Source organism: Corvus brachyrhynchos, unplaced genomic scaffold (assembly GCF_000691975.1).
Source record: "Corvus brachyrhynchos isolate BGI_N302 unplaced genomic scaffold, ASM69197v1 scaffold3, whole genome shotgun sequence".
Lineage (NCBI taxonomy): Eukaryota > Metazoa > Chordata > Aves > Passeriformes > Corvidae > Corvus > Corvus brachyrhynchos.
Genome location: NW_008237619.1, coordinates 3,721,165 through 3,737,997, shown reverse-complemented (window position 1 = coordinate 3,737,997; position 16,833 = coordinate 3,721,165). Strand labels below are relative to the sequence as shown.

Genomic DNA, 16,833 nt, shown 5'->3' with positions numbered 1-16,833 from the left:
GGGGGGGCGGGGGGTAGTAAAATAGAAGATGAAACAATCCAGAGGAAAACAAGTTTACCACACTATGTTGGCATCCATTTTTTAAGAGGAAAAGTCCCATGTGATATAATAGAGACTTAGAACGTTTTTCATTATGCCAGTCCTGTGTTTGACTGAGAGGGGCATCAGCAAAAAGTGCACACCAAAGAAAGTCTCTGAAATGTAGGTCAAAACGTATAGGGACCTGAATAAGTAAAAATGGGGGAAAAGGATTATGAAACACAAAAGTATTTAAAAATAGAATGTGACCCATGCTTAAGGGGAAGGAAATAATTTTATGTGTTCATGTTATGAATGACCCCCTATTTCATAGAAAAGAAGAGCAGGCATAGAGGATAGAGTATATAGCTTGACATACTTAGAAGTGAGGGACTTCCAGGCCATGCTGTAAACGTAAAGTTTGAAGTCTGTGGCCTCAGTCCTTCCATCAGTGGGATCAAAATCAGGAGGGTTTTTGTTGTTGATTGCAAAGATTCACTTCGAAGCAGAAGCAAAGAATGACTTCGTGTTTTTCTGTAGTAAATGGTGCTTGTATGACAGCCAGGATCTGACTTACTCTGTGTCATAAAATGGTTCACAATTTAAAAAAACAACCTAATGAACATCCCGTGAATTCCTGAAACTGAACATACATTTTTATTTTAGCACTAATGTGTGATGAGCTTTGATTAATTTATTTTAGTGGTGAGTGTTTAATACCTAGCCTTCGTGCATGGAAAACAAAAATTATTTGTGAGCTCAGCTGTGGTGCCGATGTGTAAGGTACTGAGAGCCCTTTTGGGATTTGCCAGGTGACTGGTGCCTGGCTCTGTGCTGCCTTGCCAAACTCAGCATAGAGCATAGCAGCATAGCATAGCATAGCAGGGCCTCAGGGATGATGGAGAGCACATGTAAAATACATGGTGGGATCATCTAAGTCCTGTGAAGTCTTCCCTTGCTCATTCTTTTAAGGGCAGCAGGCAGAGAACTGCCAGCTAAAGGCAGTGCTGTTGTTGAAATAGCTCTGAGACTTCAGCTGAACTTTGTAAAGGAGGATCATGGAGCACTTCTCAAAACATTAATTTAGTTTCACACTAACAAGGTAGAAGGCTACTAGTAGTACTCATCATACCTAGGACTGACTGCAGACAGAAACCATATGATTAGCTCATGTACACGAATGAGTGGTAAGGCTGGAGTAGCTCTCCCCATTGTACTTGTAGCGTATTTATCCTGCTCAGAAATAGGCCACATGCTTTATTGACTACAGTAATAGGCAGATCTGTATCACTTAGCAATCTCTGAACGAATCTCTGCTACCCACGGGAGCTGAAGTTCCTGCTTGAACATTAACTCAGCTTTGTTGATTTGTGTCTGAAAATACCCCAAACAAAAGCAAATGGTGGTTCAGCACTTTAGGAAGAGAGACAGATGGAGAGCACAGTGCAGTGTGGTAAATGGCAGAGGTCACAGTGGGATAAAAACAATTTCAAACATACATTTTATGAAACTGGATTGTGGCTTAATTTTCCACACTTGAATGTTTTTTTTAAACCAAAGTGGTTTGTGTTTTTGGATCTGCTTTGGAAGTAACGGACGAAGATTTAGGTGAAATGGTGCATGGTTATGTGCTGTATAAAACTCCCTGTAACCTACAGGAGTTGGTTACAGAAAATGAACAGAAGAGCAGGTGATATGAAATCAAAGTTTAAATGTCTTCCAGGTAGAAATGGCATTATGTGGATAGCAAAGTATGTAATGGGACAAAGTTACTACAAAGTTACAGGGCTTTGTTAATTAGTCCGGGGGGCGGGTGGTGCTGACAAGTGGGGAGGAGCTAACAAACTTCCACATACATCCAGGAAAATGCCATTTTAAAATGTAGGTTAAAATTTCTGAATCTCCTTGCTTCAGGCTTCAGTTGTTCCTCCAGCAGGCAGTGTCTGAAGGTCCTTCAGCTTTCTGCACTGTTGGAGTCTGCAGAGGAAGCAGCTGCTTATGCATGTTTCTGGTGCTAACAAGGGCACATTGCCAAAATGCCAGTGAGTTAACCAACAAGAAACACCTGGAAGAGATCATCCAAAACCAGAATTAGCACTCACTAAATGTAGGAGTGTGGCTGGAGCTGTGTGAGATAGTTCTTGTGGGGTATTTGCCCCAGAGGTGGCACAATGGCTCGGGCAGCTGGTCTAAGTCCCAAGTGTGGCAACTTCCTCTTCTGGCGCTGTAGGCTGAAACATTAGCCTTGTACCAGGCATCTTAGAGAAAGCAGCTTCCTAAAATGCACGGTGGCCTTGCAGTTACAAGGTTTGATTCTTTCCATGCCCTTTTCCTGAGAGTCAGCAACACAGCTCCTTCTGGCTTTGCCTATGGGACCAGGGCTTAGTGCAGCTGTTCTGTCCTGCTGGTGGGAAACCCCTGTGAGACTTCATCAAATTTATTTGCTTTATAAAGGTGTAGCTGGCTGACCACTCTCCAGGTTCGGTTTGTTTTGATGTTTGTGTTGTGTTCTTGGAAAGCTAGCCATGCTCCTGATATTACACAATACTAACAGAAAGCTACAAGGGACCAGACTATGTGCCAGCAGCACTTACTTGCTGTGCGCTTTAGTATTTGGATGTGATGTGCTGGTTTTATTTCTTTATATATTTATTTGTCCCTTAGTTGAGTGGCTGAGGGACAAATCTGAAGTCAACCCTTAAATACATGGGATGTGGTAAGCATGTTTTTTACTAAGAGATATTTCTGAGGTAGTTTTTAGGTAAGGATGCACACACAAGTAAATGTGATTTGTCTTCTGCATGCATTTGGCTCAGCACATGGTTTTTGTTTCCTGTGCAGTACTTTGGAAATGTCAGCATAACTACCTCTGATTGTTTACTTCAAATCTGTGTATTAAACTTCACTTCTCTTAGGATCTCAGATTTCCCTGTTGCACCTTTTAATGGCACTGGACAAATCCTAGCTCATAGTATCATGGGGCTCTGTATCAACATTGGTGCATGTAAGTGCATGATTAACACCTGAGTGGCTGGTGATATGTTCCACTGTGATAAAGAGGGATATCCTGACATTGACATTTTCAGTGTCAAAATATGAAAAGCTGTAGTGGATATAGGTGTGGGAGAGCTGTGGAGTCTCTCACTCACTTGGCTAGTGAAGGGCTTGTCTGCTGTCCTTCAGACAGGAGCACATTTGAGAGCTGGACTAGCTGGCATCCTTACTTCATGCTCTTAAATTGTGTATTGCTAGTTACTCTAGGCATTACGTGGAAGTGTTAAGATTGCATAAAATACATCCATGCTTATGTTGATAATTGGAATAAGTCTCTGCCTAATACCTTGCCAGAAACTTCGGAGAGTCTTGGATTAGTTCCTCATATATTTGTCACTGGTTTGATGGTCAATTATGCCTATGGGTTTATTGTGAATTTATCAATATTTTTGCATGACAGGTCACAGTAATGAAAGGCAGTAGTAGGAATAAGGATCACTCAACAGAAGGTGAAGGAACTGGGAAGCGACCGAAAAGGAAGTGTCTTCAGTGGCATCCCCTGCTTGCCAAGAAACTCCTTGACTTCTCTGAAGAGGAAGAAGAGGAAGAAGAGGAGGAAGATATTGATAAGGTATATTTAACTGGATGCTTTGACCATAGATGGTTAACGGTGGATCGGATTCTCCCTAGCTGTGGTTTTTATTTTGTGTTGTCTCGTTCTCTTTTGTGAAGAAGCACAGCCAATAAAAAGTGATGCGGTGCCTGTACGGCTGTAGAGGCAGGTAGTGACACAAGAAAGTGAATTGTCAATCATTCCTTCAAAATAGTGGACAAATTCACACAAACTGTGATAGTTTTATCTGCTCTGTTTTAATAATGTGTTGCACATCCTAATCTTGATTGCTCAAAGTGGGTTTTTGATGTGCTTTTTTTTTAATTGCTTATTTTAGACATGAGGTTGGTTTGTGCTTGGTGTCTGCTTCTAGTGGCTCTGAAGGGCATACCAAACTAAAAGTTTTCCTTCTTCTTTTCTAAAGATAAAAAACTACAAAGATTTAAAAGGGAAAAAGAAGGAAAAAGCTGTAAACAATTTTTACTATCTTTGCATGTGAAATTCAAGTTATCCTCCAGAGTACTGACTGCACAGCTGAGGTAATCTGTCTCTGGTTTGACACTTGGTATTTTGGTACTGTTCAGTGCCTCTGACCTTAACCCTTTTTTCATGAGGACCCTGCCATGTGGCACCTCACACTTTTACAGTTAGACTCATTCTCCATAACAAGAAGTGGGAATTGTTTATGCAGATGTGATGATTCCATCATGTGGATAGCATTCATATCTGTATCTCCTTGGTGCTTTCCTAAGGCAGGAATGGGAAGGTCAGTGCTGACGAGACTGCCTTGAGCCACACACTGATAAGAGAGGGTGACCTTGACAAGGATGAGTCTGATTCTCTGATGGTGCTTTCTGTTGACCTTACAGGCCCTTTCACAACGTGGGTATAAAACAGTAGCGTCGCAGTTAGGTAGAAGGTGGTTTTCTGTCTCATGCAATAAGTTCTGTGGCTCGTCCCTTGTAGGAATGGTACACTGGCCTGTAAGTGGAGAGAGCACATTTTGCAGTGTATTCTGTTGAGATTTGCCCTCTGCCTCTGCTGGGCAGCTGTGTGGTGGCTGCACTGCTGTGCTGCTGACAGGCTGAGCAGTGACCAGCAGGAGATGGGGAAAGAGCTGACAAACTAACAAACTGTTACCTGTTCCTCCTTGTGTGCTCTGTAGTTGCAAACACGAATAATCAAAGTCCAATCACTAAGGCGATTTCTAGGTTGTCAGAAGGGGGTAGGAAGGATCTCCTCCCTCCAGCCCCTTTAGCACTGTTACTAGAGAATGGTCCTCAGCTTAGAAATTGTTCCACTTGGAAGTCGGTGTTAAGTCTTGCAGAGAGCATGAACAAACCTTGGACTGTCAGGTGAGGAGGTTTGATGTAGAACTCTGCACTGTCTGGATGGAACAGATGGCCTTTGGAGACAGCTGTGTGCATCCATGTGCCTCTCCCTCACTCCCATGCAGCGCACACAGTCTGTCTTTGTGCAAAGCGCGGATAACTGAGCTTACACCCCTTCCCTTTCGGTTCTGCCAGGTGCCGCTCCTTGGCCCTGATGGTTTAGAGCAGGATGCTGATGAGACTGAAGATGACGAGTCCTCAGAGCAACGAGCTCGCCGACCAATGAATGCATTTCTCTTGTTCTGCAAACGCCACCGCTCTCTTGTGCGGAAAGAACACCCTCGCCTCGATAATCGTGGCGCAACCAAGATCTTGGCAGATTGGTGGTCTGTTCTAGATCCAAAAGAAAAACAGAAATACACTGACATGGCCAAGGAGGTATGTTCTCTCTGAATGGTGGATGTAAAGGGAGTTCACTACATATTTGTCTTCTTTTTCTCTGTGTATTAAATGTTTTCTGTGGGATCTTTCTCTTCCCTCCGTTCCTCAGCTTCACCAGTGGGATTATGGTGCCCAGAGCAGCTGCTGTTCTTGCTTTAATTCACTTGATCCTTTGGACCAGCATAAAAAGCAGTTGGTCTGTGTACACAAACTAACCTGGCTCCAGTAGTCATTGCTGTAAATATATGCACTTTGTGATTGTATCGCCTGATAATTTCTGCAGTACAAGCATTAGCATAAGGATAGTGGCCATTGTAAACAATAACATACAGTTCAGTGTCAGCTGACTAGTGATACTTGGCTGTGCATTTGATACCAGTGATGCCAGCTACTGTAATACAGGTGGACTAAACCAAAGGCACAGTCAAGAAATTTAGTCCCTTTTTGCCTTTGATGCTAAAGAATTAAAAAATTACTAGTGTTTCTTGAAGTACATTCCCCATTAACCACTTTCTGATACAGCAAGATTTGGTGAGTCCAATACCAGATCAAAGAGCAGTGCTTAATCAGAGTCTGTTAACTGGGAGCAAGGAAAGGAGATTTATCCCTGTATTTCACAAAGTATCTGTATGTCAACTTAAAATTTAAATGAGCATTTTTAAGAAATAGCTTTCTTGATAAGCTGTTGCCAAGAAGGCTATGGTTATTGATAGTAGAGTGAGAAGGACACAGCCAATTACTTAGGCGGATAACCTGACCCCAGAACTGATCCCCATGATTACCTGTATGATACAGATTGCGGGTAACCTTTGAATTCAATCTTAATAACTAATGGAACACCAGTGAGAAGGAAAAACATCTCTCTCTTTTGTTGAGTATGGTAGCACACTGTGGGAAGTGCAGATAGCTGTGAAACAGTTGGGAAAACTATTATCCATGCCTGCCCTGCAAACTCAAGGTGTCTGCTACCATTAACACGATCTAAGGTCTGTCTGTTCAGTAGATTGTGTGAGAGTGGAAAGGCCCACAGGATAAACAAAGTGTTTAGCATGGCAGGTCCTTTCTGAAGCAGGGTCTGTAGTACCTCTGTAGTTCCTCCTCTGTGGCACAGTATTCAAACGTTTGAGTCTCAGCTTTGTCCAGCCATTCCAGTTTTGTTCTGCATTGCCGTTTACAAGTTAGTGATACTTCTCTAAATGTGTGGGGAAAGGGCAATTAGAAGGTTCAGTACAGATGCAGAAGAAGGAAAGATGAGAACAATGAAATGATTTTTGGAAGAAACAAACCCAGTGTGACTGTTTTTCTTAGCCTTTTGTCTTGCTGAAGGCAACTTGTTCATTAAGAAGGAAAATAATTGCAGAACTTCTGTATGAAGTGACAGATCTGAAACTATTAATCATATTGTTATAGAAATCATTGTTCCTGTAGTGATTTTTTTTTTGGCATGAAGAACAAATTGTATATTCAACGTCAAAGCAGAACAATAAATCTAAGGAGTTTACATCATCATAAGTAGTTCTAAGAATGTGTAGAAGAGAGATAGTGTGTAATTTTTATTCTTTAAACAGTGTATGTTACAGCAATAATTAGCAGCTATAATGTGCTGTTGAATATATTTGGGCCTTCTTCACCAACAAGCCTATTCTCTGTGTGTGGATTGATCGTTTTATTGTAGCACTTGCTTTTCACAGAACCACAGAATGATGGGGTTGGAAGGAGCCTCTGGGGAGATCATCTAATCCAACCCACTACTCAAGCAGATTCACCTACAGCAGGTTGCACAGGTTCACTGTAGGTAGGCTTACTGCTGGGACTGCCAAAAAGAGGTTAATGCAAACTGTAGTGAGAACTGTTGTTGGCATTCTTCTTTTTCCTAAAGAGAATTTATTTAAAAATCAAGAAGGTGAATGCCTTTGGAAGATAAAAATGCCATTGCACCAATGATCTGTTTGAGTACCTATATAAGCTCGCTGAGGTTTAAGATAAAGTGAGTAATCTTCTGTTACTTAAATATAGCTTTTCAGTGTCCTTTGACTTCATATTTCACTGGGCAGCCTCTAGCCACTGTCCTGGCAGGAAACACATCTCCCAGAGGACGCTCTATCATGTCTGCTCTCCATATTGTATACCCTGGGCGTCCAGATCACTCTTTCAGAGAGAAAGGGTAGGCCTTACAGAAGTGGTCTCTCCTGCAGTGGCTACAGTCCCTGTTCTTCTACGGTCTCTAGAATGTTTTTTACTACTCGTTGCTGTAGCTTCCAAAATCATTTGGGTTTGGTCATGTGCCATGCAAGAAGCTTTCAGTTTCTTACCTGCTTACTACTAGCAGTGATTTTATCTCAGCAGTATGCATGTCAATGCACTTGTTTATTTATTTACATATGTCTAGCTGTATGCAAGATCTGGCATTTTGGAGGATAGTGAGGCACCCAAACTTTTTGCCAACTGGAATTATGAGAAGTTCCCTAGTAGACTGGACATATGTCCCTGACTCCCACTGAGAGGCTCATCAGGTTTCTAGTTCATTCAGGCACTTTGGAAAATCCCATTATGTACCTGTCTGCACCTTGGGGTGCTTTAATTATCTGGAAAAACTGGCCCCACACTCCCTCTATTTTCAGTCTTGTGGTTTATGGTCTCTTGTAGCAACAACTGCCCTGGAGACCTGGTGCTGCACCTGCAGAGCTTGATGTCTGCTTTTGCTGGTGTTACCTTTATGAGTAGGCTTTCTATTTCTATCCTGCAGAGTTCCTAGATCAGCTTAAATCTGAAAGTTTCCCTGCCTAGGATATAAGCCCTGTAGCTGATAGATACTCAAAGAGGAACCAGAAGTGTTGCTGTACTTTTTAGCATTTTCCTTCACTGAGGGAAATTAATCTGGCCACTCATAAATATGCACCAGCATTTTTATTTGCTTCAGTAATAAGGGTAGTGTTCTTCTGTTAACTCTTACAGGATTTACTGGGAGTGTTCAGCTGTTTTAGAAAGTATCTGGCGAGGTTGATATTGTTCAATTCCCTTGCTAGAAGACACTTCATTTTTAAATACATCTTTGCATCAGCAAGATCCAGGCAGTCAGGATTGTGTCCTGTAGGGAGCAGCCTGATAAATGTGATTAGACATTGGAGTGGACTGACCCTTGAGGTGGTGGAGTCAGCATCCCTGGAGGTGTTTAAGGAAAGACTGATGTGCCATGGTGTAGTTGGTAAGGTGTGTTGGTCCATAGGTTGGACTTGATCTCAGAGGTCTTTTCCAACCTCACTTACTGTGTGGTTCTGCTGCCATTCAGTGGCCGAGCTGAACACTTCTCCCAGCTGGTCCTCAGCCAGTGTTGCCTCACGTCCAGTCAGCCAGACTGGGAACTTGCTGGCCTTGTGGTGCCACTGCTTTGGCAGCTGCCTCAGGGTAGGAGGGGACAAATGTCTCCAGCTTGCTGGCTGGAGTTTGGCAAGTCCACTGGCTGACGTATGGACTGTAACATGTGTAATGCGAGCCCTGCATCCTTCAGGAGTGAAAAATGGAGTGTTGTATTTTCTGGGGAATTTGTTTTTAATGTTAGATCTCTGGAATTCATGTGACATTTAATAGCATACATTTAAAGTTAAGCACGTGCTAACAGCTAGCCTGAGGTGTAGCTGGAATCCACTTGTGAGCTGCTGTTCCTACCACAACTAGAGAAAGCCAATCTTTTTTTATTTGGTGATGAAAGCAACTCGGGGAGTTTTAACGTCAGTTCTGAAGTGGCACCGGTCCTGCTGCATAACACAACATTCTCCAGGCTTTCACAAAACAGAAATAAGGCATCGGACCAGTCCCACAGACACATCTTGTTCTATTTCTTACCTGGAACTTTGGGACATGACCCTGCCAGGCAGTCTCTGCCATTTGTTGTGGAAAGCAAGGTGGTGTCTTTGCATTCCAGGTTAGGTACTTATGTTTGGGTTGGGTTTTTTGTGGTTTTCTTTGGTTGGTTTGGTTTGCCTGTGTTTTGGGCTTTTTAAAATCAGTTTTAGACATCTGCTTAGACTGGCTGTGTTAAGTTGCTTTATTGCACAGTTGGTCAAAGGGAGGAAAACAATAAACTCCACTATTGTCTTTGACCTTTTCTTGTTACTGTGTAGCTCAGTTAAGTTACTTTCTCATGACCTGGTAAGCAAAATGTATCTGTTTTTTTTAGGCCTTGGTCTAGTAGTCACAAAAATCAATAATGAAAGGCTTTTTGAGATTTGGATCAGGCCTCTGTATGCATTTATAAAAAGTACTTCTTGGCCATTGTTTAACTTCTTAAATTTTCTTTTCCTTTATCTTATGTGTTGAAACTGAACTGTTCCAATGAGTTGTCCTCCCTCGGTTTGCTCCCTTCCCTTCAGAAACTGCAGTTAATGTTCACTTCTTGGCTTTGCAGAGAAAAAAAAGACATTAATGCAGCTCACTTGAATTGCTCTTGTTGAAAACTGATTAAAAGCTTATTGCAGCCTCATCTCACAAATGGCATGCATTCTGGTTCTCTTTTGATGGGCAGCCTGTCGGCTTGTCAGATTACTCAGTAGAATAATTCAATTACTCAAAGCAGCATTGCTGATATGAAGAGCTTATGTAGCTCATTGCTAGCGACTCTGTGCTTTTCACTCTGCAGGCTGGAAACATGATTTGTGAGTGGGCTGTGGCTTTAACAATGGAAGGCAAAGCTGCTTCGTCGTGTATTTCCTTTCCTCCTCTTCCCTTACCCTCCCCTTCCTATCCCTTCCCTCCACCAGGCTATTTTTGTGGTCTGTTGAGCTCCCAAAGCAAACTGAGGGAAAAGGAAAAGGAGTGAGGTGAGCGGTGTCGCAGTCCTTCCTTTGCAGATTTAATACATACACCCTATTCAGAAAATACAGTGTGTATGTGGGTCAGCGATCCCTGCAGATTTTTATTATTTATAGCCATTTCTATAAATACAGGACTTCACACAGCAGGGTTCACGCAGTGCTGTGTTTCTTGTAAACCGAAACGTTTTTATCTGTGCTATGGTCTGGAGGTAGCAAGTGCCAGCTCAGAAGGGGAAGATGGAAATGAAAGAAAGCAATGCACATGTGATGGTGACCCTGCCACAAGGCAGACTGTTGAGCTGGGAAAACACCGTAGTGGCTCTAGCAGAGGACAAGGCTTTCAGTGCTGTTTCTGTATTTGATGCCCAAGAGACTTTTTTTCCTCTCTGTATTTCTGTGCATGCATGTGCATGAAACATAGGTGCTTCTCTGTGCCATGACTGGGACTGATGACAGCTGTGTGGGTGGGGAACATGTAATCACAGAACAAACTTCCTGCGTCTGCCCTGCCACGTACTTCCAAGCACAAAACTGCTCTTTTGGTTGTTTGCTGCCATTGAGAGCTACCCAGCTGTAAAGGGGTGTTGGGTTCCTTCTCCCTGTGGTGAGCACTGGTACTTGCTGGGTAGGCTCCCGCAGCAGCAAGTTCTGTACACCCCTATCAGTTGTTAGGCAAACATCTGCAGCTGGAATGTGTGGCATGTTCCTCTGATTTGCCAGTTCTCAACCTTGCATAGCAACACATGTAAAATACTGAAACGCAGTCTTTCTGTTACTGTTAACATTCAAAAATCTTGGTTAAATGTGGGCAGTAAGATTCTTGGAAAACGGTGGTGGTTTGTTTTGTGAATAAAATAGATCCTGGTCCTTTCCCCCATCCTCCAAACTGTGGGATCCAGACCCTTTCCCCCATCCCCCCATGTGTAGTTTGGCTTCCTTTGTTTTGCTGCCTCATACCAAGAACACAGCAAACAACTGAGATGTGTGCTTGGGTGCTCAAGGCCAAAGAATGTTTTAAATGGTCACAGTTTGTCTTATGCAGCCATACAGCATGGTACGTTTCGGAAGGAGCATTGGGATGGTGTATCACAAGACACTGAATATGACATTATATTGGTTGTGATTTGTTTTCGCTGCCTGGTTTGGGAAAGCATATACTCAAATATTCTAAAATACAGAACTATTAGAGAAGAATGAGTGCAAGGTAAGGCATCATACTACGCTTACTGCTAAATGTGTGTTTTTAATTCAAACTAGAAGGTAAACCTGCAAAAGAATTCAAGTATCTGTTTCTCAGAGCGTGTGCATACAAGTGCTGGGAAGCAGTTTGCAGGATCAGAACTTCAGCCTGCTCTGGGTAATAGACCCTCAGGAGAGGAAAGAGAAAACCCACTTCTTTTGATACAATTCTACTTATCTTAATATTTCTTCTTAGCAAATTGTGTTGGTGGTTGAACTCTAAGCATGTGATTAAACTGTTAAAAAATCAAGGTACTTAAGGATTAGTTACTGTATTAAATCCTCTTACATGCAGTGTTCTGTGTTGCCCTGTTTAGAGTATATTGTCATGAATGGTAATTTTTGTTTTCTTTTCTAGTACAAGGATGCATTTATGAAAGCAAACCCAGGGTACAAGTGGTGCCCCACAACCAACAAACCTGTGAAAACCCAGGCATCCAGTGTTACAAACAGGAAAAAGCTATGGGCCATTGCATCAGAGTCTGCAAAAGACTTACCGAGCCCAAGGAAAGTAACCAAAAGTGAAGAAATGCCACAACTTAACTTTGGGATGGCAGGTGAGATTTCCGTCCATGTTACTCAGCTGTAGCATCCTCATTTTGTCTGGGGATGTGGTATTGAAATTGCACTGGGATACCAGTTTTCTTTACTGCACATGGTACTGTAGTGTCCCAGATTAAGTTTCCAAAACTGTAGTTAAACCTCTGTGTAACAACATTCTAAAATCTTCCATAGTGCATGATTTATTTTCCGGAGTCAAGTCCAGATATGAGGCATGCTAACTCATACCCCACGTAGGGCCCAGATTTGATAGATTTTTGATTCCAGCTTATCTGCTGTTAGAGACTTTCATTCTCTGGTCAAAAAGGAAAGTACTGATTGTGTGCATTCTGTTTTTCTGTCATAAAAAGCTTACTCTGTTCAGTAATTTACTGTTTGCAAAAATAATTTTGGTGGTGTCTCTGAAGTTGGATATGTTAATATTCTTGTAGATTAATGTACCAGTGGGGTTAACTTTTCTGTATTTAAATCAAAGGAAGCATAATGTAATTGCACTTAAATGTTCTCTTTTGCCCATTATGTCTTGGAGAAGCGAATTCTAAACTTCTCAACATTTGAAGAAAAAAAAGAAGTATGTGAAGAAGTGTAGGTGGAGTATCTGAACTGGTGAAAAGCAGATAATCTCTCACTGATAATCCATAAATAGCAGGACTGTTGTAATCATGACCTTGAAATACAGGGACAATAATGTTAAATACTGGCACCTTAGGAACCTAACAGTAAGGTAGAAGAAAAATTTTTTCCTTGACATTCCTTTTTCCCTTTTTTTCCTTTTTTTTTTCCTTGTTTAAAGTTTCAGATGCATCAATATTTATAAAAATAGGAACATTCTTTTTTTTTTTTTTTTTTTGTCATATCCTACCTGGTTTATGACAGGTGTGTAGCAGATAGGACTTTCCTGCTTAGAGAGAGCTGGAGAGTAGAAAATGGTTTTATGGAACAAGTGTAAAAGGATGAAAAGGGATAAAGAGGCATGTATACCTTAGTATAGTGGTATGAAAATTCCTGTAATGAAATTCCTTCTGGCTCTTCAGGAACTGTGAAATGTGATCAAAATAAAAGTTTTTCGTGCTGCATAGTTCCAGTATATAGGAGACCAGTTCCAAAACTCACAAGCCCCTTCAGACCATTCTGCTTTTGCTTTTAGAGGAGTCATTTCTATGCTCCTTAAATATTTGTTGATTTAACACAAAGAACAAGTAACAAGCCTTAATCTGCTTCTCATTCAGCCCCCAGTGCTCCCGCTGGGCTATCCTAATGTCAAGTTTTTGAGTACAGAGGTCTTGAATCAGCACCTGTCAGAGTAGGGGACAGAGAAATTAAGAATTAATTAGAAACTAATCCATTGTTTTATCTATAGAGCCTTTCATTTCTGAAGAAAGTCCTTTTGTGCTACCTGTGATCGTTTTTTTTTTTTTTTCTGCAGGGTGAGTAAATGAGCATAGTAATTCATAAGGATCTTGCTCCAGTCCTCATGCCAGTGGAGGCTGGCAATATCTTGGGTATAAGAATAGTTCATAAAAATGATGACAGCTTCTGACAGAGATGTTAGCAGCATCCACATCATGGCAAGTGTGCCATGCCAAATGGATTACTGCTTTGTCAACTATATACCAGTTTGTGCTAAATGATGTTTACTGTGCTCCTCTCCGCTTGACTTCACATGATAGTTCAATTCAACTTTCACTCTTCTACCCAGTACAATCTCTTTAAAATCCAGGCTGTATACTAGCTAATGAACTGAAATGTAGCTGAACCACCTCAAAAACACTCCTACCTTTGAAATACCACTGATTCTCTTGTATCTTCAAGGCAGGTAACTTCCTCAGGACAGGGTTTATATGAGTCCAGAATCATGCCAGGAAATCTGTTTCATTTGTGGGTTGTTGCTAATTGTGGCTTGATTGCTTTTTGTATATTACATTTTATTTTGGATAATCTGATATGTAGAGAGCAAGATCTTACTTTGTTTTTTTCAGTTCCACACAGGCTGTTTCTGTCCTCTATTTTTTGGCTTTACAAGAATAACCATCCCACATTTAAGTCTCTCATGCTGACCTACCATTATGTCAAGAAGGTGAGGTGTGGCACCAACATTGGGCTTCTGATCTGCAGACCCACTAGTGGTGTCCTTGGTCATCCAGCCTGGAAGCTGTAACTGAGCATGTTTTTCTCATGACATGGCCCACCTGTGCAGGGTGTAGGGCAAAGACAACTGCTGTTTGCAACAGCTTTGCCATACAAGTGTGCGATATTCCCAGTACTTGCATATTTTTGCTTCAGAAGAAAACCATCCATGCCAAAATTCTTTTTAGTGAGGCAAAGGGTGGAAGAAAGACTCTTCTAGAGTAGGCTATATTCCTATAGAAACGCAGTTTTTGTTTTTCAGGAAGGAGCTTAATTAGGCACCCAGGTAAAAGTTAGTTGAAGCTGGTTCCTGCTGGCCTTCTTCCTACTTAGTACTTCCTCAGTTCGTTGTTTCCTCTGACTGAGAAATGGCAATGATGAACAAGCCAGCCTGCTGAGTCTGTAACCAGCCCAGTACTAACAAAGTATGTCATTTCTAAACAGAGAGATGGTTTTAAGTTTCATCAATATTAAAAGCTGTTGAGAAAGTCACGAATCGCCTCCCATTCTGCAAGTCAAATGTGTGTGCTATTTTCCCAGTACTGTTGATTTAAGAATAAATTCTGTAGAATACCCCTTTAAATTCTTCTTGATACCAGTAAGCTCCTAGTGCCAGAAGAGAAACATTATTGTGCTGAGAAGGCACTACAAGCATATGGCAGTGTTTGGATATGTACATTTTGTCTTCCCTTAGGTGAAGTTATTTTGTAATTGGAAACCTTAATGGAAGGATTTTTGTTTTTATCATGAGCAGACATCTAAGCATCAACCCTCTGCTACAGCTGCAGCATAAGTGTTCAAGTTGTTCAAGCATCACATGAAACTTTTATTTTCCATTTATCTGTCATTTTTTCCTTCCTCTTAATTTTTCTATTTAAATTAACAGTTTAAGTATTTGCTTACTTGGGGAGAAAAACACTAACCCACACTTCCATCTTTGTCCCCTTATGATAAGCTACTTACTTGAAAGGCAGAAAGACAAAACTACCAAGAAGATGTTTAGAAAAGGGGCAAGAATTCTACAGTCTTAAACTGGGTATTCTTGAGATGGCCAAAACTGGGGAGGGGGAAAAGGACCAACAGGTAGCTAAAATAAAGTACAAAAGAGCTGCTGGGAGTCATCAGTGTGATGTGGACATAAGAAAGTTCTATACTGCAGTTGGTCAGGCAAAATGTTTGTAGGAACCCCCTCATCTGATGTGGTTGCCCTGCTGGTCATCCAAATACAAGAAAGATGAACTCCACCTGGGGTAACTGCAGAGGAGAGCTTTAGGAGTGGCTGGAATGAGGGAGATGGATGTGCTTGAATTGTTTAGACCAGGAAGATAAGTGGAAGAACAGTAGGATGAGTCCTTAAATGTAGAAAAGGGAGATACCATTTTGGGAAACTGTTACTAATCATAAAGATGTGAGTACCAGAAAAACCATGTACTACCTGGCCCTGAGTATGTTTAAGCTAAAAACAGGAAAAAAGCCCTTAATGCTTAGAAGATTTGGATCCTGCAAGCGCCTTCCAAAGGGAGTAAAGAAAGTAGAAAGCAACCAGCCAAGGCCTTACTGTTTAATATGTGGTTCAGTAGGTTTATGGTAAGCCTGGAGATCTCTTCCAGTCTCTCCTTCTTCCAAATTAACTGCTTGCTCAGGCATTATCTTTCAAGATATATGTTCACTTTTCACTTCCTAATTGCTCTGATGTCCTCTGGTTTGAAGGACTGAATGGTTTCTGATGAACTACTTGGATGGCAAAAAGTGCTGTTGCTGACAGGATCGCTTCACTTACAAACTGTGCTTAGATACTTACTGGCCCTTCACATTTTGTGTGTCTCTTCTTGTTACTAGATCCTACACTTTTGGTAGTGTCTTGTCTTTTCATAGAAGGGTGATTTTTTTTTCTTTTTTTATTTAAAAAGACAAACTTTTTAAACAAAACCAAGCCTCCCACATGCTTTCTATGAATTTATTACAGTGAAGGAAAAAGTTAATTCCAGTTGGATATTGGGTTTGAAGCTACGTGCCAGTTAGGATGCCTGTTCAATGCTATTTTATAATAAGCCACTCTTCTATCCATGAGGTAGTGAATGAGCCTGGTTTATTTACATTGTTTTTCTCTGCTTCTATTTAATGCCCTTCTCAAAGACTATTGAAAAAACTTAGCTTGTGAATGTCAGTGAGAGATGCTGTGTGCAGGAAAACTTTGGGCAGCATCTGTGGTATTGGATTAAACAGCATCGATGAGTACTCCCATGAATTGGGCTGTGATCATCAGTAGCACTAAACTGTTTGGAGGTTTACAGGTACAGGTTTGGCCCATGTCAGCTGAAAAGATCAAAAAATTCCACTCACATCGTGGCTGTTATTTGAGACATTTGGCCACTGTCTGTCTTCTTCTCTCTACATGGCACTGTTAAATCAGGCGCCTGCATTGCTTCCAAGGCATTCCCCCAAAATCAGACAATTAGTCTTCATAGTGATGAAGAGCAACCACTGTTCTGAGTGGAAAAGCTACTCCATGAGTAATGCAGAGTCAGTTTATTGCTTTCAATTCTTGTCATTTTCTGAGCTCCTGAGGTGCAGGAAGGCCGGAGGGGAAAAGCTGTCAGTATCAAATACTTGGAGAAAGAACATTTATATCTCAATTTTACATTCCTCAATTATATATTGTATTGGCAGGGCAACAAGTAGGCAGGCAGGTTGCCTG

At 41.4% G+C, this 16,833-nt stretch overlaps 1 protein-coding gene across 19 annotated transcripts in view; it reads left to right on the top strand.

Annotated features, from left to right (window-relative positions):
- BBX (BBX, HMG-box containing) overlaps positions 1-16,833 on the top strand; it is a 138,196-nt gene that overhangs the window by 71,177 nt on the left and 50,186 nt on the right. For 14 of the 19 annotated variants that reach the window (XM_017731832.1, XM_017731828.1, XM_017731829.1 and 11 more), the window contains 3 exons: positions 3,473-3,643; positions 5,152-5,394; positions 11,806-12,004. In XM_017731832.1, coding sequence (XP_017587321.1) covers positions 3,482-3,643; positions 5,152-5,394; positions 11,806-12,004 — 604 coding nt within the window. In that variant the 5' untranslated portion in view covers positions 3,473-3,481. The remainder of the gene's footprint in view (positions 1-3,472; positions 3,644-5,151; positions 5,395-11,805; positions 12,005-16,833) is intronic. The other 5 variants (XM_017731835.1, XM_008631711.2, XM_008631709.2 and 2 more) reach the window with 1 other exon arrangement.